Source organism: Saimiri boliviensis, chromosome 5 (genome assembly GCF_048565385.1).
Source record: "Saimiri boliviensis isolate mSaiBol1 chromosome 5, mSaiBol1.pri, whole genome shotgun sequence".
Lineage (NCBI taxonomy): Eukaryota > Metazoa > Chordata > Mammalia > Primates > Cebidae > Saimiri > Saimiri boliviensis.
Genome location: NC_133453.1, coordinates 73,297,667 through 73,318,769, shown reverse-complemented (window position 1 = coordinate 73,318,769; position 21,103 = coordinate 73,297,667). Strand labels below are relative to the sequence as shown.

Sequence of the window (21,103 nt, the reverse complement as noted above, 5' to 3'; positions counted from 1 at the left end):
ACAAAAGCCAAAATAGACAAATGGGATATGATTAAACTTAAGAGCTCCTGCACAGCAAAAGAAACAATCATTAGAGTGAACTGGCAACCAACAGAATGGGAAAAAAATGTGTGCAAGCTACCCATCTGACAAAGAGCTAATATCCAGAATCTACAAAGAACTAAAATAAATATACAAGAAAAAAAACAACCCATTCAAAAAGTGGGTGAAGGATATAAACAGACACTTTTCAAAAGAAGACATTTATGCAGCCAACAAACATGAAAAATTGTTCATCATCACTGGTCATTAGAGAAATTCAAATCAAAACCACATTGAGATGCCATCTCAAGCCAGTTAGAATGACAATCATCAACAAATCTGAAGAAAATAGATGGTGGAGAGGATGTGAAGAAATAGGAATAATTTTACACTGCTGGTGGGAGTGTAAATTAGTTCACCCATTGTGGAACATTGTGGAAGACAGTGTGGAAATTCCTCAAGGATCTAGAAACAGAAATACCATTTGACCTAGCCATCCCATTACTGGGTATGTACCCAAAGAATTATAAAACATTCTATTATAAAGACACACACACACACACACACATGTTCATTGCAGCGCTTTTTACAATGCCCAACCCAGATGCCCATCAACGATAGCCTGGATAAAGAAAATGTGGCACATATGCACTATGGAATACTATGTAGCCATAAAAAAGGATGAGTTCATGTCCTTTGCAGGGACATAGATGAATCTGGAAACCATCATTCTCAGCCAACTGACACAAGAACAGAAAACCAAACACCACATGTTCTTACTCGTAAGTGGGTGTTGAACAATGAGAATACATAGACACAGGGAGGGGAACATCACACATCAGGGTCTGTTGGTTCTAGGGGAGGGAAAGCAGGGGGTGGGGAGTTTGGAGAGGGATAACATTAGGAGAAATACATAATGCAGCTGACGGGGGGATGGAGACAGCAAACCACCATGGCATGTGTATACCTATGTAACAATCCTGCAAGATCTGCACATGTAAAGTGAAAAAAAAAAAAAAAAGACAGGATTCTGAATGAGCTGCCCTCTAGGAAGTAAACATCAGAATAAGATTAAATGTACTTAATTGTTCTAAATTCCTTCTACAGTCTTTCAACTTGTCACCAGAATGTGACAATGTATAACTTATCTAAAGCTTACCATTTAAATAAACATTATTCTAATAATATTATTCCTTTGTTTAATTTTCTGAGTCTCACCACTACCCTACCCTATAGACATACTCTAGTATTGACCTAATAATTATCATAATAATGTTTTGCTGGCCTGACTGGTCTTCCTTGATACCTGACATTTAAAAATACTCACCTTATTTCAGCTTTTTGGTGACATATTAGCATTCTACTTTGGAAACTCCTCATTTTCTTGCTTTTCAAAATGTACTCAGTTATCCTGACCTTGCTTCCTAAAACTGCATCTCAAATTTGCTGCATATATGGCATTATTTCCTTTAATGCTGTGGTCAAATAACCATTGGAGACTGCTTACACTTTCCTTGGCAATAGACTCTTTATATATGAATTAATTCATTTAATACTTCCAATGTCTCAACGTATAGGTATAGGTATTACTGTTGCCTCATTTTATGTCTGCAGAAACTGAGATAAACTTTGATCAAATAAGAATTAGGTATTGGATTCTACTTACCATCCTGAATGATTGAAAAACAGCCAGTCCTTCAATATACGCTATAAAAAGTTCTGCTAAACCAAGGAACACTATTATGCTATCAAAAATGTTCCAACCTACTTGGAAATACCCATATGGATGCATTGCAATTATTTTTAAAATCATTTCTGCTGTGAAAATTCCAATGAAAACCTAAATTAAAACCAAACACACGGGTGAGAATATGACTCCAATAGCTGTATCAGCACCTTCACACACAAAATCCGTAACACACACTATTTACTTGTCAATGTCACATTCTTCACAGCTCCTCTTTCAAGATCTGGTTAGTCATGGAGTCTGCATTATAAGGACAGACTCATATGTTTTATTTAACAATCTAACATCCAATGCTATATACAGAATCTTTTATTATTTTAATAAAATTCATCCTTGGGGAAAACAAAAGAATATTTGAGAGTGAAGACCTTTCCATTCTGAATAGGTATTTTCAAGATACGGAGTATATGATGCGATATTTAATTTTTCAACCTCTGAAAAAACCTAGTGTAAACCTATGGAAACTGTCCTATTACGCTGGCAGAAATCACTAAATTACTGTTTTGGTATCAAATAAGTATATAATTTGAAACTGGTAGCCGTTTAGCTGTTTGTATTAGTACCAAACAACTAAACAACAAAAACAGTGAAAGCAAAGACATCTAAACAATATACGTTTGCTTGAATATGACTTATTCTAAAACTCGCGGAAATACGTTTTGTCTTTTGCATTGTATGCGAAAAAGGACAGGTGAATCTCAAAAATACCATGCTAAAATGATAATTTCTAATCCTGGGCAAAGATGCATGGTTAGAACAGACAGGACCAACTGTCGTTTTAATCAGAGTTAATAATTCAGGTGTCAGGTGCTTGTTATTTCACCTCTTCCCTACTCTGATCTATGAGCTAATGGTACCAAGAGACTGTACGCTTGGGAAGGAAGTGGCAATAAATAATTTCCATATAATGTAACTGCTAAGCAGGTGGCTATGAACCCCAAATTAAAATTGTGGAATTTTAAATTCTAGCTGTAAAACTATTTAATGATAACATTGACAAAGTAGGGGTTGGAGAGAGAAAACATAAACACAATGCATCATTCAATAATTATGCATATTGCAACATATTGGAGTTACAGAATAAAATGGGAATAATGATGAACAAAGAAAAGTTCAATGATAAATATGAAACTACAAGTGAATATAATATGCAATGAGAGTCTTACCAGGTTTCCAATGCTGAGAATATTGCTAGTTTGTTCACTCATTGGATAATGCTCCAAGGCCAAAAAGCATACGTTTAAAATTATGCATATGAAAAGGAAAAGATCAGTGAATGGTGCTGTTATAATCCTATGGACAAATTCTTTCAATTTTAACCAACAGGGAGAACATTTCCAGATCAAGAAAGTTTCAGCAAACTTATACCAACATAATGGGCAGATCTTCCCAGATTTTTCAAGTTCTGAAACGAAAGAATAGAAAAGTTAAACATTCTGGCCAGGTGCAGTGGCTCACGCCAGTAATCCCAGTGCTTTGGCAAGCTGAGGCGACTTTTGCATGCAAAGGGAGATTTGAAGCTAGAATTCTGATACAGAATTTGAAAACAGAAATATTCTATCCTAACAAAAACCTGAATGAAGAGAAACTCTCTCTTGGGCAACCCACCTTCTCAGCATGAGGAAGCTTTCTCTCTCTTTCTTCTTTTACGTCTGTTAAACTTTCTGCTCCTTTACCCACTTCACATGTGTGTCCATGTCATGAATCATCTCAGCACAAGACAACTAACAACAGCCTTGCATTCCTGAGATGAAGCTGACTTGATCCTGGTGGATAAGCTTTTGGATGTGCTGCTGGATTCAACAAAAACAAGCATGGGGAAAGGATTTCCTATTTAATAAATGGTGCTTGGAAAACTGGCTAGCGGTAGGCAGAAAATTGAAACTGGATCCCTTCGGTACACGTTATACAAAAATTAACTCAAGATGGAGTTTGACTTAAATGTGAAACCTAAAACCATAAAATCCCTAGAAGAAAACCTAGGCAATATCATTCAGGACATAGGCATGGGCAAAGGTTTCATGACTAAAACACCAACAGCAATTGTAACCAAATCCAAAATTGACAAATGGGATCTAATTAAACTAAAGAGCTTCTGCACAGCAAAAGAAACTATCATCAGAGTGAATAGGCAACCAACAGAATGGGAGAATATTCTTGCAATCTATCCACCTGGCAAAGGTCTAAGGTCCAGAATCTGTCTACAAGGAACTTAAACAAATTTACAAGAAAAAAACAATCCCATCAAAAAGTGGACGAAGGATACGAACAGACACTTCTCAAAAGAAGACATTTATGCTGCCAACAGACATATGAAAAAAATGCTCATCACCACTGGTCATTAGAGAAATGCAGATCAAAACCACATTGAGATACCATCTCACAAGATAAGAAAATGATCTTTTTAATGGCGATCATTAAAATGTCAGGAAACAACAGATGCTGGCAAGAATGTGGAGAAACAGGAATGTTTTTACACTGTTAGTGGGAATGTAAATTAGCTCAAGCATTGTGGAAGACAGTGTGGTGATTCCTCAAGGATCTAGAAGCAGAAAAACCATTTGACCCAGCAATCTCATTACTAGGTATATAGCATATAGCCAAGAGATCATGAATCACTACCATAAAGACACATGCACACATATGTTCATTGCAGCACTATTCACAATAGCAAAAACTTGGAATCAACCCAAATGCCCATCAATAATAGACTGGATAAGGAAAATGCAGCACATATGCACCATGGATTACTATGCAGCCATAAAAAAAAAAAAAAAGAATGATTTGTGTCTTTTGCAGGGACATGGATGAAGCTGGAACCATCATTCTCGACAAACTAAAACAGGACCAGGAAACCAAACATCACATATACTTACTCATGGGTGGGAGCTGAACAATGAGAACACATGGAAGCAGGGAGAGGAGCATCAAACACCTGGGTCCTGTCAGGGGATGGGAGGCATGGGGAGGGAGAGGACTGGGACAAGTGTGTAGTGCATGTGGGGCTTAAGACCTGGATGATAAGTGCAGCAGATCACCATGGTACATGTATACCTATGTAGCAAACCTGCACATTCTGCTCATGTATCCCAGAACTTAAAGTTTAATTAAAACAAAAACAAAAACAACTTTGGTTAAAAAAAAAAGGTGAATGAAGTAAATTTCCTCTGTTGTGTTCATGTTTAGTTGAGTTAGACAAAAGAAAATGAAGCAAATTGCATATCAGAAGAAAAATGTAGGGGCATTTCTCAAGAAAAAAAATATGGAACATAGTTGAGAACATTGTGACTTATAATGTCTGGATTTACATGCTTTACAAATTAATGCCTTTTGATATTGTCCATAATAATTTTTGGTTACACATAAAAATATAGAAATAAGTCTAGAAAGAGCCTTGAGATATTAATGTTATATACCACAATCTTTATATTTAGTCACAAGTTAACACTTCAATATGTTTTTAATGTTAAAGAAAATTACTTGGTGCTCTTTGGTCACTCTTTCCAATGTTTAAAACACCATGATTCTGAAATTTTTATGCATAGTTTATCCTAATATTCTCAAATATTCCTTAAATTTTTGTTACTAACATCTAAGATTCTGAAGAAATTGCTGAATTTCTTTAAAAGTGAATTTTATGAGTAGTACATTCCATAGTGAGTGTCTAACTATTTAGTACTTTACCTTCCTTATGTCTGAAAGCAGCATCTTCCAACACATCCAGCGATGTGTCTGTGGATGCTGGTGACCTTTTCTTCATTTCTATTTGTACGGTCTTGGCCTGAAAAGGAATTTGATGGTTTAATATTGGCTTCCTCTCTTTGCAGGTCCAAAACTATAAGAAGGTGTACAGCCTTGCCAAAAATGCCAGTTATTGTCCAGGAGCCTTTCATTTTTATTAAGTTGATAAATAATCATTGTACATATCTGGGGAGTATATGTGGTATTTTCATACATGCACACAATGTACAATGATCAAGTCAGGTTAATTGGAATACATATTACCTGAAACATTTATCTTTTCTTTATATCAGTAACATTCCAATTCTTTTCCTATAGCTATTTTTAACTTTATAATAAATTATTGTTAACTAGACTCACCCTACCATAGTATTGAACACTAGACTATACTCCCCCTATTTAACCATATTTTTGTACCCATGAGCTAACCTTTCTTCATATCACCTCATACGTACTCTTTGCAGTCTCTGATAACCACCAATAAACTATCTACTTCAATAAGATCCATGTTTTTAGCTCCCACATATGACTGAAAACATGTGAAGTTGGTCTTTCTGTGCCTAGCTTATTTCACTTAACATAACCTCAAGTTCCATCCATGTTGCTGCAAATGACAAGACTTTATTCTTTTTCATAGCTGAATACTATTTCATTGTGTATATACCACATTTTCCTTATCTATCCACTGATAGACACTTAAGTTTATTCATCTCTTGGCTATTGTAAATAGCACTGCAGTAAACACGGGAGTGCAGATATTTCTTCAATATGCTGCCTTTCTTTCTCTTGAGTACATACCCTGCAGTGGGATCCCTGGAACATATGGTAGCTCTATTTCCAGTTTTTTGAGGAACCTCCATACTCTCTCCATAGTGGCTGTGCTAATTTACATTCCCACTAATAGTATTCTGGAAGCATTTCTGGATTCTATCACTTGCTAATCATTACACTCTATGCAGTATTAAACTGATTTACAAATCCTTAAAATTAAATAAAATTTTATACAGTGAGGTCTGAGGCTAAATACAAAAAGAGTAAAGACCAGGAAATAGTTGTGATATGATCCATATTTGACAAATAATTCAGTATATAGTTTAGGATCCTTGTAAAATATTTGATCAGGAAACATACTGCTAAGTAATAAGAAAGTATTTTCCTAACTTCTTAAATTTTATTAGGATATTTTAACTTTATAACTTTGTAAATGCTCTTGATAAAATAAAAAATTATTTGGCATTGTAATAATAAAATAAGTCTTGAAGAATAACAAGAAATTGAATGTATTTAAAAGGGTTGTCTTAGATGATGTATAATATTAAATGAGTAGGACAGGCATAATTCTGTAAGGAAATTACTTCTTCCTGTTTATAATGTCTCATGAATAATGGTTTTAAGAGATCTTCAGCTTTACTGATGTTGCATTGGTAAGGTACTTAAAACTCCTTGGCTTTGATGTAGATATTACAAGTTCTGTGCATTCATAACTTTGAGGAGTATGGCCATAGATATTTCTAGTGATAAGATGTAAAACAGTATTCAAATTTAAATTTTAAGAACCAGACAATGGGTGGATGATATTACACTATACTGATCCCCAACTGTTTTTACATTTGACACACGCAAAATATGAAAATATTTGTATATTTGTTAACTTGGGGTAAATAGGTAAAGACTGCTCTCAGATAAAGTTAACTGACATAGGGGCTGCCACTGCCCCAGCATTGAGGGAATTAATGGTTGAGGCTTGCCCATAACCCAACCCGACATTCTGGTTGGCCAGTTATGCTGTGGTATATTTGAAGTGACATAATAGTTACCATGGAAATCATTATATTATCTCATTGTCAGTCAAGTCCCCTGTAATTTCACATATACTAAAGCTAGAGGAGGATAAAGCCAATTATACTGCATACTGGGTTCATCAGACCAATAACAGACTGTAGGTCTACAGAGCTCCATTCCCTCTTTTTCCTTCCAATGGGTAAAGGACATGAACAGACACTTCCCAAAAGAAGGCATACTGCAGTCAACAAATACATGATAAAATGTTCAACCTCAGTAATCATTAGAAAAATTAAAGTCAAAACCAGAATAAGAAATCATCTCACACCCATCAGAAGGACTTTACTAAAAAGAAAAAATAATAATAACAGATGTTGGTGAAGTTGTGGAGAAATGGGAACGCTTGTACACTGCTGGTGGGAGCGTAAGTTCAACCACTGTGGAAAGCAATTTGGAGATTTTTCAGGTAACTTAAAACAGAGTTACCATTAGACCCAGCAGGCCCAATCCTGAGTATATACCCAAAGGAATATAAATTATTCTACCAAAAAGACATATTCACTTGTATGTTCATCACAGCACTATTCACAACCTAGATGCCCATCAACAGTAGACTAAGTAAAGAAAGTGTAGTACCCTGGAATACTATGCCATTATAAAAAAGAACAAAATCATGTCCTTTGCAGCTGGATGAACATGGATGCAGCTGGAGGCCATTATCCTAAGTCAGTTAATGCAGGAACAGAAAACCAAATACCGTATTCTCACTTACAAGTGATAGCTAAACTTTGTGTACACATGGACAGTATGATGGGAAAAACAGTTACCAGGTACTGGGGACTACTAGAGGGGAAAGGCTGGGGGCAGGTGAGGGTTGAAGGACTATCTATCAGGCACAATGCTCACTACTTGGTTGATGGGAGCATTCATACATCAAACTTCAGTGACATGAAATTTGCCCATGTAACAAACCTGCCCACATACCCCCAAATCTAAAATAAAACTTGACCAAAAAAGAAAAAAACAAAAAGAAAAAAGAAATAAATTAAAACAACAACAGTAAGCTGAAAGTTCAGGATGTGGATGGGCACAGCCTGTGATCCCAGAACTTTGGGAGCCCAAGGCGGGCAGATCACTTGAGGTCAGGAGTTTGAGATCAGCCTGGCCAACATGGTGAAACCCGTCTCTACGAAAAATATAAAAATTAGCAAGACATGGTAGCACACACCTGTAATCCCAGTTACTAGGGAGGCTAATGCAGGAGAATTACTTGAACCCAGGGGGCAGAGGTTGCAGAGAGCAGAGATCGTGACACCACACTCCAGCCTGGGAAACAGAGTGAGACTGGGTCTAAACAATAAAATTAAAAAGGCTGGTGCAGTGGCTCACACCTATAATTCCAGCACTTTGGGATCCTGAGGCAGGTGGATCACAAGGTCAGAAGATTGAAACCATCCTGGCCTACATGGTGAAACCCCATCTCTACTAAAAATACAAAATTAGCCAGGTGTGGTGGTGTGCACCTGTAATCTCAGCTACTTGGGAGTCTGAGGCAGGAGAATGGTTTGAACTCGGGAAGTGGAGGCTGCAGTGAGCCAAGAACATGCCACTGCACCTCAGCCTGGCGACAGAGAGAGACCCTGTCTCAGAAAAGTTCAGGATGTAAGGTTAGAGTTTTTGTTTAAACTGTTTATTCCAGAAACTATTTTTAGCTGAAGTGTAAGATTATATAAAATGTAAGTTAAAATTTATGCAATTCAAAATTTTCATGAGATTAGAAGTAATTATTATGTCATTAAGATCTGACGGGGATTTCCTATATGTGTATCTCATAAAGATGATACTGTGTGACATAGTGAATATTATCCTTGAGTATATCCTTAATGGAGAGTAATTAATTACTCTTTATAAAGCTGTTTCAGTTAGGAACAATATTTGATGAAATTACATTAAGAAGCAATTCAGTAAAGATAACCCTCCAGGGTGGAGAATGGGGCATAAAGTAGGTGGTAACAATGTTGTTGTTGATGTAGTCAGTGCTCAATTCTCTAATAATTTGGCTTCAACTATGGATATATTTTAGAATATAAAATGAATGAACCTCATGTCTGTCTTGTAATATATTTACCCTGATCGAGCTTCTTATGTTAAATTAATGTCCACATATCGGCCAAATACTAAGGATATAGCTATTTTACAATGAAAATTGAGAGGATTGTTACTCAACACTCTTCCTCTATTGGCTATTTAAGAGCTAATAAGGTCATATGCCTGAACTTCTGACAATCCAATATTAAAATTAAACTGGGAAAGGAGGCTAGGTTTCTTCTTCTCCAAACTTTTTAAAATATTTTTTCGGAGGGAAGACAGTAAAAAGGAAGGACTTAGTCACACCTCTCGCATTTACCTATGAATATCTGACAAGTTTATCTTGGACTCAGAGTTACTCTCCTGCAGCGATGCTGGCCTTTTTAATTCTCTGACTCACCCTGCTCACTCCCTCTATTTAGCCTGGACACATTCTTCACATCTCAACTCAAGTGTCAGTTTCTCATAGAAACATTTTCTGACTCAGAGAATCCTTTATAAAAGGCCCATGTCTCTCAGCTTTGTTCCACTTGCCCCAGTTTTCTTTAATTTATTAAAGTAGAGAATAACAGAGTGATCCACCAAATAGTCAAAACCCAGCCTCAACAATTACTAACATTCCATTCTTCCTTTTTCATTTATTTTTTGCTCTACTTATTTTCTGAAATATTTAGTTTAAATAAAATTTCAGAGATAATACATTTTTCAGATAAAATGTTAAAACTACAAATCACAACACCATGATCACAATGAGCAAAATTAGTAATTCCTTAATACTAGCCAATTCATTGTTCAAAAACATCATTATAGTTGATTTATTCTAATCAAAATATAAACAAGGTCCACACATTTTATTCACTTGGCAGTTTTATCAATTATATTGTAATTTTATTTTTCCAACATATTTTTCAAAGATAAATTATCTTTAAAGTCACATTCTTGATTTGTCAGATTATATCATTTTGGTGTAATTTAATGTATTCCTCTCTCTCACAGTCTCTAGAAAAAAAAGCAATCGGATGAAAATGCTTCTTAGAGTTAGCTCAGATTTTGGGAAGAATATATTGCACCTGGTATTTTGTGTTTCCTATTTCATAACAGCAAGAAACACATAATTTATTGTCCTTGAGATGCGATTTAGTGTTTATGATAATTTGATAGTCTATACGTTAGGCCATTAGCTTCATGAAGATAGACATTACATTTGTATTTATTAAAACTCTTTATCTTCAGTGCTTTGTACAATTGTCAATCACATTTTAACTAGCTACATAGATGAATTATGACTGTCATTTTAAATGTGGCAAATATTTTTTAAATATTTGTATTCCTATGATTTTATATATATAATTATCTTCCTGAGGTGTTGCCAGTAGTTGACAATTCATAAGAAAGTTTCACCTGCAAACTATGTGACCAATAGAATGATACTGTTTCAGCACTGAACCTCCAGAACAAGGAAGTAAAGTGGTAAATCATGGATTCTCTTCCTCAACATTATGAAATCAGATCTCAGTGAGTACAGATTAATCTCTGCAGCTGGAACTCCTCAATGAGGATTAAACTTGAGAATTCATGATGGTACTTATCATATGTCTGGTGCACAGTTGATGCTTAATGAACACTTTATGTAACTGCTATCATCATTTTTATTATTGTTTCAACTATCCCTAAATACAGTCAAAGACAAGAATTTTATGTTGCTGGGTGTTTCTCTATTGGAACAGCCATGCCTTCTTGTGTTCTCTATAATTAGGAACTGATTCTTTATGAACTTTATAATCTGCGAATTAAACTTTTATAGGATAATGCTATAAACATTTTTAGTATCTTGTTTAATATTATGGCTAGTTCTACATTTCCTACCTTGGAGACTGAACCTCAAATTTTCTTATATAAAATACTGAGATAATTCCAATACCTCAAAGGCTTGTCACAGTAGAAAGGTAACAATGTATGTAAAACATTTAGCATTGAGTCTGGCACACAGTAAATAAACAATACATGTTGGATGCTATTAATGTTATTACATTGTTATGAGAAAATTTACTTCTAAAATGTGACGTTATTCAATCTGATATTTTTTCCATAAAAATCAAGTATTCTTAATATAGATTGTGAGTGTGATAATTTCTGTAAAAACCACTTTTAACATGATGTATAATATTGACATGTCATAATAATTTTATTAATATTCTTCATAACATTTTTTTGGTTGCTTAGTATAGTGTAAGCACTGCTTGGTGCTTTACACGCATTTATTTCATTTGGACCTCACTATAACCCATAGGACAGGTACTATATATATCCATTTTACAGGTGAAAGAGCTGAAATGTAGAAAAGCTAACAGACTTGGCAAATATCATTCATCTATCAAGTAGCTAAATTGGGCTGAAATCCATATTTATCTGACTACAGAGCTGTGCTTTTAGCCAATATGACCTACAACTTTCCTGTAATGTGAGAATACGTAGTCCTAAGCAATCTCCCGGCTATTCCAGCATTGGAATTGGCATCTAACTGGTCTGCAAGCAGATCAGTGATCTGTAGAGTCCTCAATATGTTCCATCTTACATAATTTTTTTTAGTTTTTGTATTTATAAATAAAAGAGGAAAAAATCTTGTAAAAATAGTCCATATTCTTACTTCCCAGAAAATTCTGCATGATAAAATGTTCTAGGACTCTTCCAGGAAAAGAAATTGGTTATAATTAAGAATGTTAATAAAAATCAGAAATGCTTTATGTGATCCAGAGCAGAAAAATGAATGGAAATATTATAAAACTGGGAAATATCCAAGTTCTTCATAAGCAGTTAATAAAACATTTCATCTGGGATCAGAGAAGTACTGTTACATTCTTGAATACAATTGAGTGCAGCCATAAGCCCTTAAGATTGTAAAATGCCACTTCAGAACAAATTACACATTCAACATATCATTCAAACTCTAATCACTCAGTCTGAAGGACCCTGGATTCATTTATTAGAAACAGAAAGCTTTTGAAATTTGTTTTTCTGTGACTTACTCATGGATGATATAATGGGAATACTCAATACCCTTTTTATACATGTTTTCTTCACTCAGTCCACAATTGCTTCTTGTTCAAGAGTATGCATGTTATAGACACAAGTAGCTATCCAGTCATTCAGTATGATCTTACATCATGTTGTTCAGATCCCACTTTTTGTTACAATAACTCTCTAAAGCTCCTTCACTGGTGATGACTTAATAAAAGGGTTATAAACAGGAAAGTTAACATTTCCTTCTTTGACTTAGTAGGGACCTTTGGCATTAATGTACCTTACTATATATTCTACTTCATGGCAGGGTATATATTGGCCCTTTACTTTTCCCTGAGTCTTTTTAGCCTCTTTATATGAGAGGGTTCTGGTCATGGCTCCTCTCTATTTCTTGTTCTCTGGCTCAATCTAGATTTTTTTTTTCCCATTTACCAGAAGGGTAGTTCAAGGAAGAGATGTAAGATTGCTAGGTCCTGAGGAATATAAGAAAGCTACTTCTGGTTGCTTTCTTCCATCTGACCCTTTCTTTAAGCACACTTATGGCACAGTTTATATTTTTAAAGACAATTTTCCAAAACTTCCTTAATGTTACTTCTGTCAATAATTTCAAATTAATAGACCAATGTTTTTGCTCTGAGGCCAAAGAATATAAAAAAATTAAAGCATAACACTAAGATAATTGAAAATTATGGTCAAACATTATTAGGTTTTTAATCTGGTTCTAATTCTTTCAGGAATAAAGTAATTCCTTGTATTATGATACATAGTGCATTTCCTCTGGAAAGAACTAGAAGGCCAATAAAGTAATTTCATTTCTGTCTGCAACTTCAGTACTGTACTTTTATCCATCCCTTTAGTACTTTCTAATTTCTAAATTATGGAAAGTTCTGTCACTTTGCGTTACAACCAGACATTTTTCAAAGTTAATTTTGATGAGCTGTCTGAAGTAGTTTTAAATTAATAAACTATACTTGTATTAAGAGAAGTCAAGTTCTAAAAACCCAACATAGCTATAGTTTATAAGCAGTAGAAATAGACATTTTGGAACAAAAAAACTTTCTGTGTTAGATTAATCTTTACAGGTAGCAGTCACTCTTGCTACAGGGCATTAAGGAAGGAATGTTACGTTGGAAAAGCAAGCTCTCTTATTGAAATATTTTTTGATCTTCTGATTATGTACCACATACAGATATAAACAGATATTGGAAGGCAATGTATTTCAAGACCTTAAAAAGACACCTCTAGCACTGTGATTCTCAGAAGCATTCTAAAATAATAAAACCATGTCCTTTGCAGCAACAGGCATGAAGCTGGAGGCCATTATCCTAAGTGAATTAACACAGGAACAGAAAACTAAATACTGCATGTTGTCATTTACTAAGTAGGGGCTCATCACTGGATACACATGGACCTAATGATGGGAATGACAAACCTGGAGACTACTAGAGGGGGAAGACAGGGAAGAGGGCAAGAGTTGAAAAACTGATTGTCGAGTACCATGTGCACTACCCAGGTGATGGGATCATTTGTACTCCAAGACTCACTGTCACACAATATACCCATGTAACAAACCTGCACATGTAGCCCCTGAATTTAAAAGGTGAAATTTTGAGATATGTTTCATCAATACCTAGTTTATTGAGTGTTTTTAGCAGGCAGGGGTATTCAATTTTATTGAAGGCCTTTACTGCATCTATTGAGGTTATCGTGGGTTTTTTCATTGGTTCGGTTTATGTGATGGATTATGTTTATTGATTCACATATGTTGAACCAGCCTTGTATCCCAAGGATGAACCTGACCTGATCATGGTGGATAAACTTTTTAGCATGCTGCTGGTTTGCCAATATTGTTAGACCGGATAAAGAAAATGTGACACATATACACCATGGGATACTATGCAGCTGTAAAAAAGAATGAGTTCATGTCCTTTGCAGGGACATGGATGAAGCTGGAAACCATCATTCTCAGCAAACTAATACCAGAACAGAAAACCAAACATCACATGTTCTCACTCAAAAGTGGGGGTTGAACAGTGAGAACACATGGGCATAGGGAGGGGAACATCACACACTGGGGCCTGTCAGCAGGGTAGGGGTAAGGGAAGGGATAGCATTAGGAGAAATGCCTAATGTAGATGCTGGGTTGATGGGTGCAGCAAACCACCATGGTGCATGTATACCTATGTAACAAACCTGCATGTTCTGCACATGTATCCCAGGACATTAAGTATAATAATAAAAAAAGATGCTCTAATAAAACAACTATTTAAAATTCAAAAAAGTTAAAATTATAAAAAATTTAAAACTGCATAGAAAAATAAACACCACAATCACTAAGAAAAAGAACTAAAACCCAAACAAACAAATCTCATAAGTGTGGTAGATTATTTGCAAACATGGCCACAAATTGCCTTAGGAAGTCCCTTTCCAACTTAACTCTAACCTTGGCCATGTTACTTGCTTTACCCCCTGGACAATAACAAATGTGACACAAGCAGAGCCTTAAGGCACTTGGCATTGGCGCTAACTCCCCTGCTGTTTTTTGGAATCTGTGACCACCATGAGACCAGTGGTGAGCTGTCTCAGCTGAACTTAAGCCATAGAATCATGAGCAAATAATAATGAATCAATAACATAGAATCAACAACAAATAAATGATTGTTGTTTCAAGACAAAAAAAGAAAAAAGTTATACCTCAGCTGTTGCATTTCGTCCTTGAAATTCTTTTCCAGCCTTTTGAAATTTTGGTTCAATCTTCTTCGTTGTTTCACCAACTCTCTGCTTTTCTTCTTCATAAGCCATGGCAAGTATGCCTAAGAACAAACTTGCCATATAAAAGGAAAACCAAAAACTTACCACAACGAAAAATATCATGTAGACCTTTCCAGAAGCATAAAGTATCTAAGGAAAGGTAGAAAGTAACACAAAAGAGTAAAGTGTTATTTATCTTCCTGCATTCTCCTATTTTAAGGTAAAAAGTGAAATTTTGTTAGGAAAATAATTTAGTCATAAATGCAATGTAATCACAAGACAGTTTAAAGACTGGCTCCACCAGAAGAAATAAATGAAAAGCTTTTCAACTTGAAGCATGCATGTAAGCTATAAAATATATGCTGTGAAACCCAGGGAAGCTCAGTAATTGAATTAACTTAGGGTAAGTATTTGATTTTATGTCTTCATTGATAGAGAAAACATATTTGAAAGAATTGTCATCTCTCAATATAGAAGTTGGACAGCCTTAACATGGAAAGTTATTTTATTTGCAGTAGAATCTTTAAATACATGAAATTTAATGAAGGCAGATAATGGTTGGAGACTACTTTCTTCTGCTTATTACTTTATGGAAAAATCACAACGAAATGAAAAATTAGTCTTTACAAGGAATGGGGAGCAGGACTTTTCTTTGCCTGTCAGAGTATCTACTTTGGTGAATAACTTTTAGACAAGATACATGAGGAAGTCATATAATCCATTTACATGAATGGCATTACAGTGGGTGACATTTATGGATAGCAGAATGCATTTTAGATTGCCAAACGTAGCACTGACTAGCTTTTATTTCATAATAATTGCCTAAGACATATCAGAAAGTTTAATTTTAAAAAATTTAAAAAATTATAAGAATATTACAAATATAAAATATTATCCATTGATTTAACCACATTGATCGAAAGATGATGAAATCACCTAAGCAACACATGACTGTATTTATATGGCATTTACATTGTATTAGGTATTATGAGTAATCTAGGCATAATTTAAAGTATGTAGGAGATAATTTAAAGTATATAGGAAATATGTAGCTTATATGCAAATACTATGCCATTTTACATAAGGAACTTGAGCATTCATGGATTTTAGTATCCACCAGAGATCCTGAAACTGATCCCCCATGGATACTGAAGGACAACTATACTTTATGTTTATTATCTTATTCAACATTATTTTTAATATCAATTTCAGAAGACAAATGAAAATCAGATAGGAAAAAAGATCTCACAGCCTATGAGAGAATGTCTGAATTCAGAACTTTTGCTTTTTCCGCTACATGATGCTAGTGGAGGATAAAAGCATATGTTCTTGTTAGCATAAAACAGTACGTAATTTCTAGTTTTACTACATTTTAGCTTGAAACAGGGGCTGTACTTAGGTATTTCTCCTAATGCTATCCCTGCCCTTGCTTCCACTCACTGACAGATCCACATGGGCACAGGGAGGGGACCATCACAGTTGGGGAGTGGGGGTAAAGGGTGGGATAGCATTAGGAGAAATACCTAATGTAGATGATGGGGTGATGAGTGCAGCAAATCACCATGGCACGTGTATACCTATGCAACAATCCTGCAAGTTCTGCACATGTATCCTAGAACTTGAAGTACAGGAAAAAAAAAAAAAAACTTGGAGCACAATAATAAAGATCCTGAGCGCCCCAATAGCAGGACACTTCCAGACTGGCTCTCTGTTTCTTTGGTAGAGGGAAAGAACTGTCTTTCTACCAAGAAAAATAACTCATACATTTTGGGGGCAATAAGCAAAGAGCGAAATCTGTATTATTATAGCATATACTGTGAAATAGCCCATAAATATTCACTTGAATTTTTATTATAGTTCCATTAAATATTTCTACGTGTTAGATACTGAGAAAACAACCAAAATTAAAACAAGACAAAAATATGTATTTTTTTCTCAGACAGATAAAAAGTTAGCAGGTAGTTTCTCAGGCAGTTCATCTCCAAGCAAGAAAAATAGCTCGACAAACAACTAAAACACCACAATCTGAGGAAAGTATAGTGCCTGTGGCATTTCAGTGTAGGATGTGACTTACTCCTACATTGGGCTTGGGGAAAAGCTCAAAGAAGAAATCCTGGTTTCACAGCACAAATTTGAAGCATGAAACTGAGGGCAGATAGGGGAAACTTAAATTGAGGGAAGGGTACATCATACATGGAAATAAGTATGAGAAAAGCTTATTTAGGAAGCAGAAAACCTTTTAAGTAATTAAGCAGAGAGTATAAATTAGCATATGTTAAGAAATAAATCTGGAGATGTAGGCAGATGAGACCTTAAAGGGCACTACATATAATGCATATAGACTTGGAACTTTGGCCCACAGGAATTTGAAAAACACTGAAACATTTTTAGAAAAGGGATAACATGGTAAGATTATTTTAGAAATAAGAACCTCCTAGTGTTTAGGAGAAAACACTGAATCTTGTCAAAGAGACTGGAAATACCAATATAAGCACTAATATAACAAAATTAGAAAAATATAGTTTGTGTAAAAATGTCACTTGCAATATTTTCATGTTTTTTATTTTTTTACCAAAAATACAATTATACTGCATATATGTTTGGTCTACTTGATTTCCATTTAATATATTCTGAAACTTTATGCCCCAAATATATTGCATTAGCCTATCATTATTAATGACCTATATATACACATATACTGCCCACAATTTATCAAGTCAACCAAAGTAAGTATGGACTGGGTGTGTATGTCTGTTTATTAAAAAAAAAGTTCTCCTTCGACTATAAATAACTTCAGAAGTTAAAGTAATGCTGCTTTGAAAATAACACTGTACTTTCCACTATAATAGAACTTCTCTTTAAAGAAACACTCAATCCCCATTTTAATGAATAGCATACCTTTCTGAGAAACTATGACACACACATAATTAGTTATGAAGACAGACTCTCAGAATTTGAATTTCAATTCTCATTACAGTAAGTCTTCTGTTATTTTAACTGGAACATGATTGAATGGTTGAATATTAAAAAGGATAAGAAGAAATAGAAGAAAAAAAGAAATAGGATGCTATATGTTCAATAAATACTCCCTTAATACATGGTAACCTCATAAATTCAAAATGTTTTAACTAAAGAATTAATACCTAGAAATGTTATTTAGTGATTATCAAATGTATAATATCATAGGCTTTGGAACAAGACAGTGATCTGAGATGGGGAAGGTTCAACTACTATACATTTTGGGAGGTTAGCTGACCTCTCTAAATCTTAGTGTCTTCAAATAAAAAGCATGCACACAAACACACACACACTCTTTTTCTCCTCTCTCTCACCTTGTAGAATTGTTTCAAAAATTAAAGATGTAATACACCTGGCATTGTGGCCAGCACATAGTTTGACATTCAGTAATTCTAGTTCTCTTTCCTTTCGTCCTCCAATTCTTCTGCACATAAAAATTTAATGAACTATCTTACTTTTGACCATTATCTTAGAAGCGAGGGCATGGTGCCATTTCTAAGTACAGTTCAGATTCTCTCTGTTCTTACCTGGTGATAAAGTGCTTCAGGGTAATCCTGAGTCATTAACCGAAATAAGGCAAGGAACGCCCAGCCAAAACTGTCAAAATTTGTGAAGCCTTGATCAGGATTTATGCCGGCTTTTACACACACATATCCTTCGGGACACTGACTAAAGAAGACAAAGAGAAAGACTGCTTACTGTTAGGTGACTTTCAGATTATGGCCAAATCATAAATATAGAACATCTGTCCTGAATAATAGAGAACTCCCTCTTCCACGGGGAGAGTAGTAAGTCTCCCAAACAATGGCCTGCTAAAAAGTTGCAAGGGAGTTGGATTTTATGTTGATACAGCGAATGGTGTTAATTAAGCACAATGAAAAAGGGGCCTCAAAAGCATTTTTTTGCGAAGCCAATTTTTGTATTTCTTTGTTTTTTCATTGACAAAAACTGTATATATTTGTGAAGTACAACATGCTATTTTGAAATATGCGTGTATCATGAAATGAACAAATGGGGCTAATTAACATATGCGTATCTCACATATTTATTTTTGTGTGTGTGTGTGGTGAGAATACTTAATATCTATCATCTCACCATTTTCAAGAATAAAATACCTTGTATTAACTATATCTTTACTACTCCAATATTAAGGGAGAAATACCTGAACATCAGAGAGAAGGTATAACTGATGGAAAATAGTACTGATAAAAATACACCTGCAGTGATTGAGGGTATAATTTTCTAATGATTTCATCTCAAGCCCTTACAGCCCATTATTTAAGGGTGAGAAAACATTTATCGTATCAATAATTTATATGCAGTATTTGCACATGGGGAGGCAGATCAAATTAAATATTTATTTTATTTCCTTTCAGGGAGTCCTCCTACTTCTGTCTACTTAGGGGCTTTGGTGTTGTGTTCCATTATTACAGTAGCGGCCCAATAAATCAGGCTTCCTCTCGCCATGGCCTTGTATAGCTCTTACTCACATTATTTTGGGTTTAATCATGATACTTGTTTTAGTTTTAAGGGAATAAGGAGAGGTTTAAAAATCACTTGTGCATCAGAACTTGCTAAATTGCCGACCCATCGTATCTGAACAAATGAAGTTTTGTTGTTGTTTTGTTGTGCTGAGATAGTTTACCATGCAGCCAAGTATGACTGATGCAGAAGAAACACTGCATGACTTTCTCTTCTTGCCTTGAAATTTGCCATTGTATCATGAATATCCATGACCGTTATCTCAAAAAGGTATTTCAGGTTATATTTGATTTTGGAATGTACATAAAAGGAATTAGCTGAAATGGGATGGAACAGATACAAGGAGATGGGTTCACCATTTGGATATGAGAATAGAATGGAAGCCCAGGAGGAACTGGGCAAAAAATAGGTGCTGAGGCCAGGAGCAGGGCACAGTGGCTCACGCCTGTAATCTCAGCACTTTGGAAAGCCAAGGCAGGTGGATCCCTTGAGCTCAGGAGGTCAAGACTAGCTAGGGCAACATGGTGAAACCCTGTTCTAAAAACACAAAAATTAGCTGGGCATGGTGGCATATGCCAGTAATCCCAGCTACTTGGGAAGCAGAGACACGAAACTCACTTGAACCCAGGAGGCAGAGGTTGCATTGAGCAGAGATCATGCCACTGCACTGCACTGCAGCCTGGGCAACAGAGCAAGATTCAGTCTCAAACCAACACATACACACACACACACATACACACACACACACACACACACACACACACTCACATGCTGCACAAGTGAGAAAATATCCAAATCCCTTGAATTTAACTAAACCATATAACTAACTCATGCTCTCCTTCCCCATGTGCCTTTTGTTAATCTGGGCATCAGAATGTAAGAAAGAGCTGAGTTTACAGATGTTTGCTAAATCATCTCAGCTGAGCAAAGCAACACCACGAGGGAATTACGTGTGTCACACACTGCTGAGAAGTGCCCTGTTTCCACTTTCGGAATTGGAATTTTCATCTGAAATTATAGGACAATGAGACATGACAGTTTTGTCATCTCACTGAAGAATTATTCTGAAATGCTGATTTTAAGAAACAGCTTTTTATTAATGTAAATTATAAACAGAAAAACATATAAGATATTAAGTGAAATATCAGCATATCTTTAATATTTCTTTTCTCCCAAAACTTCTTTCCAAAGGATAGATTTCTATTGTCTTTCTTGGTCATTTTCAGTAGCTCTGGAGCCCTCCTGAAAACAAGATTCTTGTTTAAGTCTGGGCTCTGCAATTAACTAGCTTCTTGACCTCAAAGAAATCATTGAATTAGTCTGACTACTGCTTTTTCTGTAAAATTGGATGAACAGTATTCCAGATTGCATACTTCTGCTATGGTCTGAGTGTTTGTGTTCCCTCAACATTCATGCTGAAATTCTAACTCCCAAGGTGATTAGAAGGTGGAG

At 35.3% G+C, this 21,103-nt stretch overlaps 1 protein-coding gene across 1 annotated transcript in view; it reads right to left on the bottom strand.

The window, feature by feature from the left end:
- The window catches only part of SCN7A (sodium voltage-gated channel alpha subunit 7), a 91,567-nt gene that overhangs the window by 37,751 nt on the left and 32,713 nt on the right, over positions 1 to 21,103 (bottom strand). Inside the window, exons 9-13 of the mRNA XM_074399549.1 lie at positions 18,697 to 18,838; positions 15,095 to 15,301; positions 5,453 to 5,549; positions 2,935 to 3,173; positions 1,688 to 1,861 (exon numbers count right to left, since the gene is read on the bottom strand). Of these exons, the coding sequence (XP_074255650.1) occupies positions 1,688 to 1,861; positions 2,935 to 3,173; positions 5,453 to 5,549; positions 15,095 to 15,301; positions 18,697 to 18,838 (859 nt within the window). The remainder of the gene's footprint in view (positions 1 to 1,687; positions 1,862 to 2,934; positions 3,174 to 5,452; positions 5,550 to 15,094; positions 15,302 to 18,696; positions 18,839 to 21,103) is intronic.